General features: G+C 49.9%; 1 protein-coding gene across 1 annotated transcript in view; it reads right to left on the bottom strand.

The window, feature by feature from the left end:
- LOC142362048 (disheveled-associated activator of morphogenesis 1-like) overlaps nucleotides 1–5,161 on the bottom strand; it is a 32,359-nt gene extending 27,198 nt beyond the window's left edge. Inside the window, 11 exon segments of the mRNA XM_075427159.1 lie at nucleotides 16–327; nucleotides 625–812; nucleotides 1,641–1,699; nucleotides 2,358–2,496; nucleotides 2,622–2,739; nucleotides 3,086–3,152; nucleotides 3,323–3,504; nucleotides 3,624–3,740; nucleotides 3,907–4,045; nucleotides 4,093–4,211; nucleotides 5,102–5,161. Coding sequence (XP_075283274.1) covers nucleotides 16–327; nucleotides 625–812; nucleotides 1,641–1,699; nucleotides 2,358–2,496; nucleotides 2,622–2,739; nucleotides 3,086–3,152; nucleotides 3,323–3,504; nucleotides 3,624–3,740; nucleotides 3,907–4,045; nucleotides 4,093–4,211; nucleotides 5,102–5,161 — 1,500 coding nt within the window.
- Between the last annotated feature and the right edge of the window lie 7,857 nt (nucleotides 5,162–13,018).

Raw genomic sequence — 13,018 nt, 5'->3', positions numbered from 1 at the left:
TATTGCCCGGCTTACCTCTGGCAGCTTGGACCAGTTGAAAGACTTGAGGGCGTTCGTGGGCTGTGGGATGCTTTTCTTCTTGAGGGCGAAGCCCAGAGGTGCTCCAGGGGGGGGCATCGCCCCATCCAGGGGTGGAGGTCCAGGGGGTGGGGGGGGACCACCCGGAGGGGGTGGTGGCGGGGGAGGTGGCGGGGGACATCCCCCTGGGGGGGGGGGTGGTGGTCGTGGAGGGGGAAGGAGGGATCCGGGAGCTGGAGAAGGTAAAGGGCCACCAGGAGCTCCTGGTGGCAATGGAGGTCCTCCGGGGCCAGCAGCACAGATTGCCCTCTGGGAGAGAAAGAGAGGAGAGACTGGTCACACAGAACGGGGTGACACCACCCAAAAATACCCCCAGGCAGATTTTTTTAACCAGCATAGGAAGCACCCAAAGGCTTCAGCACTCCTGCCCGAGGTCTGATGCAGCCAGGGACAAAATCACTCCACCACCAGGGACAGACATCTTGGTGGCCCTCGCAACAAGGACCTTTCTCAGCCCCCTGTGCAACTCAGCCTCAAGAAATCACCCCATGGTGTTCGCAGGGGGTTTGGATGGGGCCAGAGAGGGGAGCAGGTTCGGGGCCTCACCCTGCTCGTCTTGTGAAGCTGCGCCGTGAGATCTGCCACCTGCTGCTTGACCTGCTTGTGTTCGCTGGACTCCTTCTCCAGCTTCTCCTTCATCTTGTTCAGCGTCTGCATCATTTCTTCCTTCTCCTGGGCCTTGGCATCGCACTCCCGCTCCTTCTTCTCCAGCTTCTGCCGAAGCTCACTGTGCTCTGAAACAGCACCATGAGACCACTTTTGGGTGACAAACACTCCCTTTTGGCAAATGGCAGCGCATGGCGACTAACCCCCACGCTGCCCTGCGGAGAAGCTGTGCAGTTAAGAAAAGGGAGTGTGTGCCTGTGTTGGTTTCAGCTGCTGCCGGCAACAAGAGCGCCACGCGGCCGCCCCTCCCCCCACCGCGGTGCGGAGGAGAATGGAAGGAAACGGGCAGAAACTGGCGGGTCGGGATAGGGCAGTTTAACAGAACAGCAAACAGAGGGAACAGCAACAACAACGGTACAGATAAGGAGAAAATAAGACACAAACTCGCATAACAGACCTGCTCTCTGGGCCAGGACCGGCGCTCCCGAGCCACGAGCGAGTAACCGCCGCACCGCTCCCCCCATCGGCACCCCGTGTGACAGTGACTGCCGCACCGCTCCCCCCTCGGCACCCCGTGTGACAGTAACCGCCGCACCGCTCCCCCATCGGAACCCCGGGTGACGTCACAGGGTATGGAACACCGGGCTCTGTTTGGCCGGGTGGGGTCAGCCCCCATCCCCCCGGCTGTGCCTCTTGCTGGAGTCCGGTGAAAATTAACCCTGTCCTGGCCAAACCCAGGACAGTGCCATGCCTTAACGCCCCAGCCAGGGCTTCCCCATGATAAAACAAACATCTGCTTTGCCCATTTCCCTGGTGAGCCCCACAGTGTGATACTACCTCAGCCACTCCTTAGAGCTTGTGGAGTCCATCCAGCTAAATACATGTATACATTATCTATTTAGCTTACCATGCATGCTAAGATTAAAGTTAGCGCCGTATGTCTCTCCATCACTCACCTTTCCGCATTTTTTCTGCTTGCTCTTTCCATTGTTTCACTTCATTTTCATGGACTAACCTGACAGGAGAAGACAAGTAGCGTGATAAGACAATCCTGCCGCAGTAAACAAGTGGCCATCACCAGCAAGAAACGCTATTGACCAAGCCTGGGCAGTGGGATTTAAGGCTACCAAACTGGTATTTCCAACACCTCTGCTCTGCTTCCCCCCCGAGCAGGGTTTTCCAGGCTGGGATGCGGTGCTGCCTCACCAGCTCCAGGGACGCTGGCTTCACAGAATCACAGAATCACAGAATGGTAGGGGTTGGAAGGGACCTCTGTGGGTCATCTAGTCCAACCCTCCTGCCGAAGCAGGGTCACCTACAGCAGGCTGCACAGGACCTTGTCCAGGCAGGTCTTCAATATCTCCAGAGAAGGAGACTCCACAACCTCCCTGGGCAGCCTGTTCCAGCTGAGGAGCAGAAACATCACCATGTGACAGTAAGTGATGAACAAGGAACAATGACAGCAGCAGTCGGGGGAAACAGCTCACCGAGGACACAGAGCTTGAACTTAACACAGCTGCACGCTGTGCTCAAGAGGTCGAGGCGATGCCAGGCTGGCAGGGACAGCCCCCAGCCCAGCCTCTCTCGCCTGCCGGAGCCAGAGGCAGTGCAGTCGTGGTGGCCCGTGCCAGTGCCACTCGGGGAAACCCTGGGAAACGCGGGTGAGCACTTACATTCGGACGACGTTTTTAATATTGAAGTTTTCCAGGGGAGTGGCGTTGGGGTCCTGCCCTTTGTCACTCTGGATGACGATCTGCTGCACGATCCTGTCGAGCAGCAGCCAGTACTGGACAGTGTTGCCACTTCTTTTATCTGGAGGGGAAGAAGGGGAGAGATGGAGGAGAGCAGCAGGAAGGTCGAAGCCGCCCCTGGGGAGGAGATGTGGGCTTGCCAAGGCCCCGGCAGCCACGGATTTCCTCGCCTGCCCCGGGACTCACAAGGCATTTGCAGACAGTGGTGCAGGATAGACATAAAGTGCGGGTACGCTTCGGTGTGTGTCAGCCTCTTCCTCGTCAGCTCAAACATCTGAGTCGCACTTTTGGTGTCGATGTGGACCTGCGGACAGGAGCAAAGTGAGCTCAGGCCATCGGACCAGCAACGGCACCGCCTGTTTCTTGAGTCCCGGCTCCAAACCCCAGGAGCCATCCCCACCTCACGCCTGATGGACAGCCAAGCCCCACTGCCCTGCAAGGGGAAAACAGTGCTGGTCGGCAGCCTGAGGAGAGGAGCGAGGTACCAGGCTGTAGGACGGAGGTTGCAACAGAGCAGGGCGACAGGAGACAGATTTCCAACCTCCAAATTTTATCCAAAAGACCACATTTCATCCCAGGCGACACGGGTGCCTTTAAAAGCAACCATGACACCAACTGCCAGCATCTGCATCAGCAATGCTGATACTCACCAGCTCAAATCTTTTGGCAAATTCCAGCTCATCCTCATTTCTAAGCATTTCAAAAAAATCTAAGTGCCTGAGGAAAGAAAGGGGGAAAAAAACCAGACTGTTAAAAGCAGATATGAATGCAACAATGAACAAATTGCAGGCAGCCAGCCTGGCAGCGGCCCAGAGATGAGCGGGACGTGAAACATCAACTGGATCTTCAGTCTCGAGCTCCCAGTCATTACAGCCTGTCCAACAAGCCTTTTGGGATGAGAAGAGGAGGAGGAGGGCTGGCAGCATCCCCCAGGACCCTGATGATCACATCCTTCCCGGCTCAACCCTACATTAGAGCACAGCAAAACAACGTCGGGGTTTTTCCCTCCCTCTCTGGCGACAGCAAAGAATTTCCTCAAGAGGGGCGAGTCTAGACCCACATGCTTTCTCTGAAGGCCAAGTCCAGAAACCAGAAAGCAAGGGCGCAAGGCATGGGCAAAAATAACCAGTGGGATGGTGGTCACTACTCACCGGTCAAGGGTGAGTAGTCACCTTTGTCACTACTCACCTTTTTCAGGTGAAAATCCAGATAGCCAGGCCATTGGTGGACATGAACTCCTGGTGACACGGCCTCACACAGCAGAGCCGTGCCCGTCCAGCACAGCGACCACCCTAGTCCCCTTTCCTGTGGGATGACAAAAGTTTTATCTCAAATTTATGGTCTCAAGCCATAGATGCTCCTGTTTCAGCACTGAAGAAGGGTTTGTGGGCAGGGAAGCTTGAACATTATTAGGATTTTTTCACTTCAAGTATCTCAGATGAATAAAAAGCTACGTCCTCTCTTTGCTCACATCTCCCACTGCCACCGTGTCCTGGGGACTGTCCTGTGTCACACAGTGACGTGGCATACTGAACCTGCAATCTGCCATCAACCGGAATTTCAGGTCCTCGTCGGGTTGTAGGGTTTGGCCGGTTTGTTCACATCCATTTCTGGACGCACCCCAGAGCACCCCTGTGCTGGGGACACCGGGATTTACGAGGGGAAGAGCAGCTGAAGCCTTTCCCCTTTCACTTGGGGGATGCATGGCATCACCAGCCCACCTGACTGCTGGGCACCACGATGGTAGCCGTGCTCTTCACCACCACCCCACGCTCCCTGCCAGCCCAAATCTGACCAACGCTGGCTCAGAAATATGCTCCGTGGAAGGGAACACCAGCCATGGGATATAAATAAGAGAAAGCTGCCGTGTCTGCCAGCCCCGACACTGGGTGGGATCGCACCGAAGGAAGCCCCAGCAAGCCCAGGGATGTGTTAGACGCCCGATTGTTGGCGTGGGTTACGGATCCGTTGTAACGATGTGACCCCAATATGAGTATGATCGTTCAACCTTTATTAGTCAGCAGAACAAGGTTTATATAGCAAAACTATTACAGCATCTGAATGGTTAAACCCCCAATCCATATATAGGCAAAACTACTGCAACTCGTTGTGATAGGTGCAGAGCTGCATCTCGAAGTGAAAACAGTACTGTGGCAGGAAACAACAACGTGGCAGAAAGAAAGTGACAGTGTGGCAGGAAACGGTGACGTTCCCCCTGCTCCAGTGTCCCGAGCTCATCGCTCTGCCTTCCCAGCAGGGTTCCGTGTCAGCCACTCCCAAGGCTCACTTCTGGATCGGAACCTGGGTTGCTCAACGCACCAAACTATGTCCCCTCTCGTCCAGTCAGGACTCCACAATTCCCCCTTCTTGTTTTTGAGCAAGCCAGGTTTGCTTCGTCATCTTGGAGAGAGCCTTTTTAAGACAGCTAAAGGAAATACATATTATAATTCCAACAGCAAGTCACACGATACATATGCGCAAGATTTCTATAATTAAACCGTTAAGCCAAGCAGGCAGATTACCAAAGAGCGAGGTGAGAAATCCATCAAAAAATCCCTGGTTTTGTTGTATTTGATTGGCGTGCTGTTCAAGCCATTGTAATTGCTTGTGGATGGATTTACTATGATCGGACAAGTTCATACAGTACATGCCTTCGAAATCCTCACAACCATGTCCCTGGGCCAGCAGCGAAAAATCAATTGGCGCTCTATTTTGCAATACTGCATGTCGTAGACTACTCTGATCTTCTAGCAGGGATTGAAAGACTTTTGTGGTAACACTGGCTTGCTTCTCTGCCCAGCGTTCCGTGTTCGCCAATCTACTTCTGTAGCAGTGTTCTGTGTTCGCTACTTTCAAGGTCTATCTCCATTACCAAGCCTGGGTTGCTCAACAGCACCAAACCATGTCCCCTCTCGTCCAGCCAGGACTCCACAATTCCCCCTTTTTGTTTTTGAGCAAGCCAGATGTAGTTGATGAGGTTGTTGATGATGATGAGAGCTGACATAATTTTGGTCTTCAGCTTGCCACCACTCCTTCAGAGGCCCACACAAACTACAATACTAACAGATATAAGAACACAAATGCTAATTGAAGACATAGAGATGTGAAGTGCATACCACAACCCGCTGGATATAAAGAAAGATTAAATTAACTTGAGAATGATACGTACTGATGCTAAATCTGTTACCTAGCATATGGGTGTAGATTGATTTACTTGCATTCAATTTTCTTGCTGGATTTACTTGTATCCAATTTTCTTCCTGTGTGGATGGTGGGACTAAAGTACCGCTTGACCACAACATATCATTATTGTCAATGGGAGGGGATGCATCTCACCGCGTCAGGCATCGAAATAGCAGTGTATCAATAGTATGAGCTCAGTAAATTTGCACTTGGGTTACAGGTATAATTATCACATATACAAACATCCATAACATTTTGTATTGGCTATCGATATTAATTACTTAAGTTAAGATCAATGTATCTAGAACTATGACTCATTAACTATATAGGATAAAATTAATGTACATAAAAGCATAAAGCTGCAAACATCACCACATCTATTCCCTGCTGCATCAAATGCTTCCGAAGTTTTGATAAATCAGTCCAAATACAACAATCTAAAGTCAAAAACCAGAAATAGTCAATACCTGCAGAACTTACCAAACCAAAAGACACAAAACAGTTACTTAGTCCAGACAAATCCGTTAGATCACAGAAACCAAATAAATCCATCAGATCACAGAAATACAAGCACTGTAACATAAAATCACACGTTCATGGTCGCGACCACACACACACACACATAGGCACACCAAGTTTTCAGCATAAATCCAAATATTGCAAAGACAGGACTTACAATAATATTCAACATTTAACAGACAAATTCCCAAGCTTCAGTTTCAGGAAGATTACTCTCTTTTCAATTTTGGATTAGAAAGGACGCTTTCCTTTCTCGTCAGGGATATAGCTCAATGCTGTGAAGCTTTTACTATGACTAACAAATAGGCAACAAGAAACAATACTGGAAGAATGCCTTTGCCTTATTAATGGTTCACGCTCAGAACTTTTTGGTCCAGTGATCAGAGGTTCTCCCCGAGAATCCCTCGGTGCCCGCTGGAGGTCCTGCAATCCCTCGGACCATTGAAGTTCAAGAGCAGCGTCCTACCTGGGTACCCAAAATCTATTACTAGAAAGCAGCAAAATAATTAACTTCCTAACACTTAATGTTGGAGTTCTAGAAAGCAGGCATTCTTTACTGCAGTACTGAACGCACAGGGAATAGTTCTACCCAAATGTGTGTACCGAAAAGATACTCTTACTAGATATTTATGCCATGTTAACATACATAATCATTACATTTCTGCAAAGTACTTATCATTCTCCATTTCTCCCCCTTTTTTTTTTTTTTTTGTATTAATGTCTGTCGTACATGCATATTGGCACCTCTAGGCAGTTGTCAGGAGCCCTCAGGTGAAGGTTTATACTTTTCCTCACGGTGTCTGCTAGTTGACCTTTGCTCTTGTGCAGACGCAGTTCTAAAATCACGTATACCGTGTTCTCCAAGATTGCTTCGTTATACAAAAGCTGTTGTGGGAGATAACTGCCAAATATGCAAGGAATGTATTAATTGGTGTGGGTGGTGCACCCACTGCAGTCATCAGAGTACTTGCGTTTGCTGCAATTTTTTCAGTGTTCCCTGTGTAATAGGATCATCCAGAGTGGATCTCTTCTGCTTCCATGTCAGAGGTTGCTCCCTGAGAGTGAGCGTGGTCACCTCTGGCATCGGATTCTGCGTTACGTTCTTTCAGCTCATGATATAGCTTCACATATTTTGCCGGTAACCATCGAGGGCCTGTTGAAAGAAGAACACACGCATACCCTCTTCCCCACGTTATTAGTTCTACAGGACTTGTCCATTGTGATTCCCCAAATTCTTTATACCATACTTTTGGTCGAACCACAAATGGAGGGACCATCCCGAATTGAGGGTCAGCTGCTGTTGTAAATAATTGATCATCAGAACAATTTTAAAAATTAAGTACATTAACTGTTCCTGTGGGGTAACACTGCCCATAGGATTCCCCCTGTTTTGTTTATTTAGCATAGCTTTGAGGGTCCCGTGGACACTTTCGACAATGGCTTGTGCAGTAGAAGAATGTTGTATACCTGTAACATGTTGTATACTCCAGTCCTGTAGGAAAACAGAAATTGTCCGTGAAACGTTCCTTTTCTCCTGTATGTGCCGTGGCTACCAGAAATCCTGAGAAAGTATCCAGATTAACATGTACACAACGCAGTCGACCAAATGTTGATATATGTGTAACATCACTTTGCCACAACTCATCAGCTCGTAAACCACGAGGGTTCACTCCTGCACACGATGGTACGGGTGTAATACATTGACAGTCAGGGCATACATGAACATTTTCTGTGGCTTGCCCCTGGGGCAAAGCAAATTGTTTATGCAAGGAAGAGGCATTTTGATGAAAGAAGTCATGAGATCATCGGGCTTGCTTGAAACTGTGTGGCAGTACTGCTGCCATTGTCAATTGATCTGCTACAACTTTTTCTTCAGTTATTGGTTTTAGTAGAGTAGTATGTAACTATATATGCATTATAAAATACACACGTACATGATTTTCTACTTTCACAGAGTCACAGAATCACAGAATCACAGAATAGTAGGGGTTGAAAGGGACCTCTGTGGGTCATCTAGTCCAACCCTCCTGCCGAAGCAGGGTCACCTACAGCAAGCTGCACAGGAGCTTGTCCAGGCGGGTCTTGAATATCTCCAGAGAAGGAGACTCCACAACCTCCCTGGGCAGCCTGTTCCAGTGCTCCATCACCCTCAGAGGGAAGAAGTTCTTCCTCATGTTCAGACGGAACTTCCTGTGCCTCAGTTTGTGCCCATTGCCCCTTGTCCTGTCACTGGACACTACTGAAAAGAGCTTGGCCCCATCCTCCTGACACCCACCCCTCAGATATTTATAAGCATTTATTAGGTCCCCTCGCAGCCTTCTCTTCTTCAGGCTGAACAAGCCCAGCTCCCTCAACCTCTCCTCATAGGGGACATGTTCCAGTCCCCTCATCATCTTCGTAGCCCTCTGCTGGACTCTCTCCAGTAGATCTTAATCTTTCTTGAACTGGGGAGCCCAGAACTGGACACAGTACTCTAGATGAGGCCTCACCAGGGCAGTGCAGAGGGGAAGGAGAACCTCCCTCGTCCTGCTGGCCACACTCTTCTTGATGCACCCCAGGATTCCACTGGTTTTCTTGGCAGCCAGGGCACACTGCTGGCTCATGGTTAACCTGTCGTCCACCAGGACGCCCAGGTCCCTCTCCGCAGAGCTGCTCTCCAGCAGGTCCGTCCCAAGCCTGTACTGGTGCATGAGGTTGTTCCTCCCCAGGTGCAGGACCCTGCATTTGCCTTTGTTGAACCTCATCAGGTTCCTCTCTGCCCAGCTTTCCAGTCTATCCAGGTCACGCTGAATGGCAGCACAGCCTTCCGGTGTGTCTACCACACCTCCCAGTTTGGTGTCATCAGCAAACTTGCTGAGGGTACATTCTAACTCCTCATCCAGGTTGTTGATGAAGAAGTTCAACAAGACTGGGCCCAGTACTGACCCCTGGGGGACACCACTTGTTACCAGCCTCCAACTAGACTCAGCGCCGCTGATGACAACCCTCTGAGTTCTGCCATTCAGCCAGTTCTCTATCCACTTCACCGACCACTCATCCAGCCCACACTTCCTCAGCTTCCCTAGGAGGATATCATGGGAGACTGTGTCGAAAGCCTTGCTGAAATGAAGGTAGACAACATCCACGGCTCTCCCTTCGTCTACCCAGCCAGTCATGTCATCGTAGAAAGCTATCAGATTGGTCAGGCATGATTTCCCCTTGGTGAATCCATGCTGACTACTCCTGATAACCTTCTTTTCTTCCACTTGCTTCATGATGGCCTCCAGGATAAGCTACTCCATCACCTTTCCTGGGATGGAGGTGAGGCTGACTGGCCTGTAGTTCCCTGGGTCCTCTTTCTTGCCCTTTTTGAAGATTGGAGTGACATTGGCCTTTCTCCAGTCCTCGGGCACCTCTCCTGTCCTCCAGGACCTCTCAAAGATGATGGAGAGTGGCTCAGCAATGACATCCGCCAGCTCTCTCAGCACTCGTGGGTGCATTCCATCGGGGCCCGTGGATTTGTGGACGTCCAGATCGCTTAAGCGATCCCTCACACAGTCCTCCTTGACCAAGCGAAAGTCGTCCTCTTTGTAGGCTTCTTCGCTTACCTCTGGGGCCTGGGATTCCTGAGGGCCAGTCTTAGCACTGAAGACTGAAGCAAAGAAGGCATTCAGTAGCTCTGCCTTCTCCGCATCCTCCGTCACCAGGACACACGCCTCATTCAGCAGCGGCCCCACATTGTCCCTAGCCTTCCTTTTGCTGCTAATGTAGTTGAAGAAGCCCTTCTTGTTGTTTTTGACATCCCTTGCCAGCTTCAATTCCAGGTGAGCCTTGGCCTTCCTCGTCGCATCCCTGCATGCTCTCACCACGTTTCTGTACTCTTCCCAAGTGGCCTGCCCCTCTTTCCACATTCCATGGACCTTTCTCTTCTGCCTGATCTCTGCTAGAAGCTCCTTGTTTAACCATGCAGGTCTCCTGCCTCCTTTGCTCGATTTCTTTCTCAGGGGGATGCATTGCTCCTGTGCATGGAAGAAGTGTTGTTTAAAGAGCGACCAGCACTCATGGACCCCCCTGCCTTCGAGAGCCCTGGCCCACGGGATTCCTCCCAGTAGCTCCTTGAACAGGGCAAAGTCAGCCCTCCTGAGGTCCAGGGTTTTGATCCTGCTTATCGCCCTGCTTCCTCCACGCAGGATCCTGAACTCGACCATTTCATGGTCACTGCAGCCGAGTCTACCTCCGACCTTCACATCCTCCACCAGTCCCTCCTTGTTTGTTAACACAAGGTCCAGCAGCGCGCCTTTCCTTGTTGGTTCCTCCACCACTTGCATCAGAAAGTTATCATCGATGCTCTGTAGGAACCTCCTGGATTGCGCCTGCCTAGCTGTATGGTCTTCCCAGCTGATGTCAGGGTGGTTGAAGTCCCCCATGAGAACCAGGGCCTGTGACTGTGAGGCTGCTTGCAGCTGCCTGTAGAAGGCCTCATCAACCTCCTCCTCCTGGTCAGGTGGCCTGTAGTACACACCCACCGTAATGTCACCCTTATGAGCCTGTCCCTTAATTCTAACCCACAAGCTTTCAACTTGTTCCTCATTTGCCCCCAGGCCAAGCTCAGTGCATTCCACTTGCTCCCTCACATATAGAGCAACTCCCCCACCTCTCCTTGTTGGTCTGTCTTTCCTAAAGAGTCTGTAGCCATCTATGACAGCATGCCAGTCATGCGAGTTGTCCCACCATGTTTCTGTGATGGCGACCAAGTCGTAGCCGTCCTGCTGTATAATGGCTTCCAGCTCCTCCTGTTTATTGCCCATGCGACGTGCATTGGTGTCAACATACTTGAGCTGGGCTGTCAATCTCACCTCTGGCCTTGGTATGCCAAGCCGGGGCTCGTCCCTAGTGAGCTGGGCGATGTCCCCTTCCCCCTTCGAACCTAGTTTAAAGCCCTCTCAATGAGCCCCGCCAGCTCGTGGCCAAGAATTCTTTTTCCCCTTTGAGATAGCTGAGTTCCACTTGTCGCCAGCAGGCCCGGTGCTGTGTATACCTCCCCATGATCAAAGAAGCCAAAATTTGACCGATGGCACCAGTCTCTGAGCCACCTGTTAACCAGGTGAGTTTTCCTGCCCATTTCAGTGCTGTTCCCTGCCACTGATGGGATGGAGGAAAAGACCACCTGCGCCCCTGATCCCTCAACCAATCGCCCCAGTGCCCTGAAGTCCCCTTTGATGGCCTTGGGACTTCTTTCTGCGATCTCGTCCCCGCCAACCTGCATTACCAAGACGGGGTAGTAATCAGAAGGCCACACCAGACCAGGGAGTTTCTTAGCAACATCCCTAACCCGGGCCCCAGGGAGGAAGCAGACTTCCCTGTGGGATGGGTCCGGTCGGCAATTTCAATAGCAATTGCATCTGCAATGCGTTGAACAATATTCACAACATATGCAGAATCTGTGACAACATTGAGTGGTTCAGTCAAAAATAATTCAAAGACGTGCAAGGCCGCTGATAGCATAAAATTTGTGTGGATCCTTCAACGACTAAAATAGATGATTGCTAATCTGATGAATTTGTTTGTTTCCGAAACACTGTTCATGCTCCTTTAATAGGAACAGAAACACATCGGTTTTTTGGCTGCAATGAAATTTGAGAGAGGGAATGTAACAGCTTATGTTGTGGAAGGGTATAATGTATGTTATTTAAATAATCAGCTAGAGCGGCTTGCAGTGATAAGGATTCACTGTTTAATGCCACAAAGTCATCTTTAGCCAGCAGCAGGCAAATAGTATCAACTTGCTGACAGTGATTCCAACCTTGTGCTATTAAGGACACTATGATGTGTACCTTTGAAGTCAATGTTTTCATGGGCGTATGAGACAAAAAGATTCATTCCAGAGTCTTCAACTTCTGCGTGTTAACACACCACTGATCGAAAAGAGGGTAAGGCTGTAAAACAAAACCTTCATAAATGATATACAAATTTGTTGGCAATTCAACATTAATTCTGAAGGTAAAGGCAATTGCAATTCTATCTGAAATCTTTTGTAAAACAGTTTTTGCTTTTGTCATTGATCTTCAGGAAAATAATAAATCTGAGTCCCTTTTAACAAAGTAAATAGAGGGGACAAATCTTCAGCTGTAAAGTCAATATTTTCACCTTTCAGCAGAGTGAATAACATCATCTAGGTAGACCATCTGAACCTTTGAAAGATAATAAAGTCCAGCTGTTTGTTCACAAGGAATCCTACTGCAGTAATTGAATTGTATACATTTTTTTGTAACCAAGTCCTTGAATGTCAGAAAGATGGTTCTCTCTGCGCCGCTTCTGGGCTGGCCGGAACGGGCCGGCGCGCTGGGATCGAGGGAAGAGTGGGGGGAAAAAAACGGGGGGGGGTGGGGGGGGAACCGTGCCGCTGGTTGCCCCGGGGGGAGCCATGTGCTCCACCAGGTGTAAGGTTTGCTGACCCGTGCGATGCGGTGACTGCTGGCGCGACGGCTGTACAGCGTCTGAGGGACTGTGCAGTTTTATGTTGGAATTCACCTCGTGTTGATCTCAGGTCGGGTATGCCAATTGCTGTCGAGAGACCCTGTCGTGCACTTTCGGGATGCCGGATTTTTACACCCCACTTCCCATTTCTCTGCATTCAAAGGATCGTCATGTTTTGGCAGATTTACTTCCCGCATTTCTCATGTTTGGTAGGAATTTTGTCGTATGTAGGGTTAAATTTCAACAGACTGCTGCTCTGTCCTTGCTTTTGAGATAACAGTGGAGGAGTAGCAGCTGCTTCTGAGATAGTCTCTGTAAGTTTTAGAGCATTTAAAGCTGTATGCACTGATTTCCAAGTAATGATTTCCTCAGGGATTTTAAACTGCAAGACTTTGTTCTTTCAAACTTCACTGTAAAAAATTCTT

The sequence above is a fragment of the Opisthocomus hoazin genome, chromosome 7, assembly GCF_030867145.1.
Source record: "Opisthocomus hoazin isolate bOpiHoa1 chromosome 7, bOpiHoa1.hap1, whole genome shotgun sequence".
In the NCBI taxonomy this organism is placed as follows: Eukaryota; Metazoa; Chordata; class Aves; order Opisthocomiformes; family Opisthocomidae; genus Opisthocomus; species Opisthocomus hoazin.
This window is presented reverse-complemented; position numbering and strand designations above follow the sequence as displayed.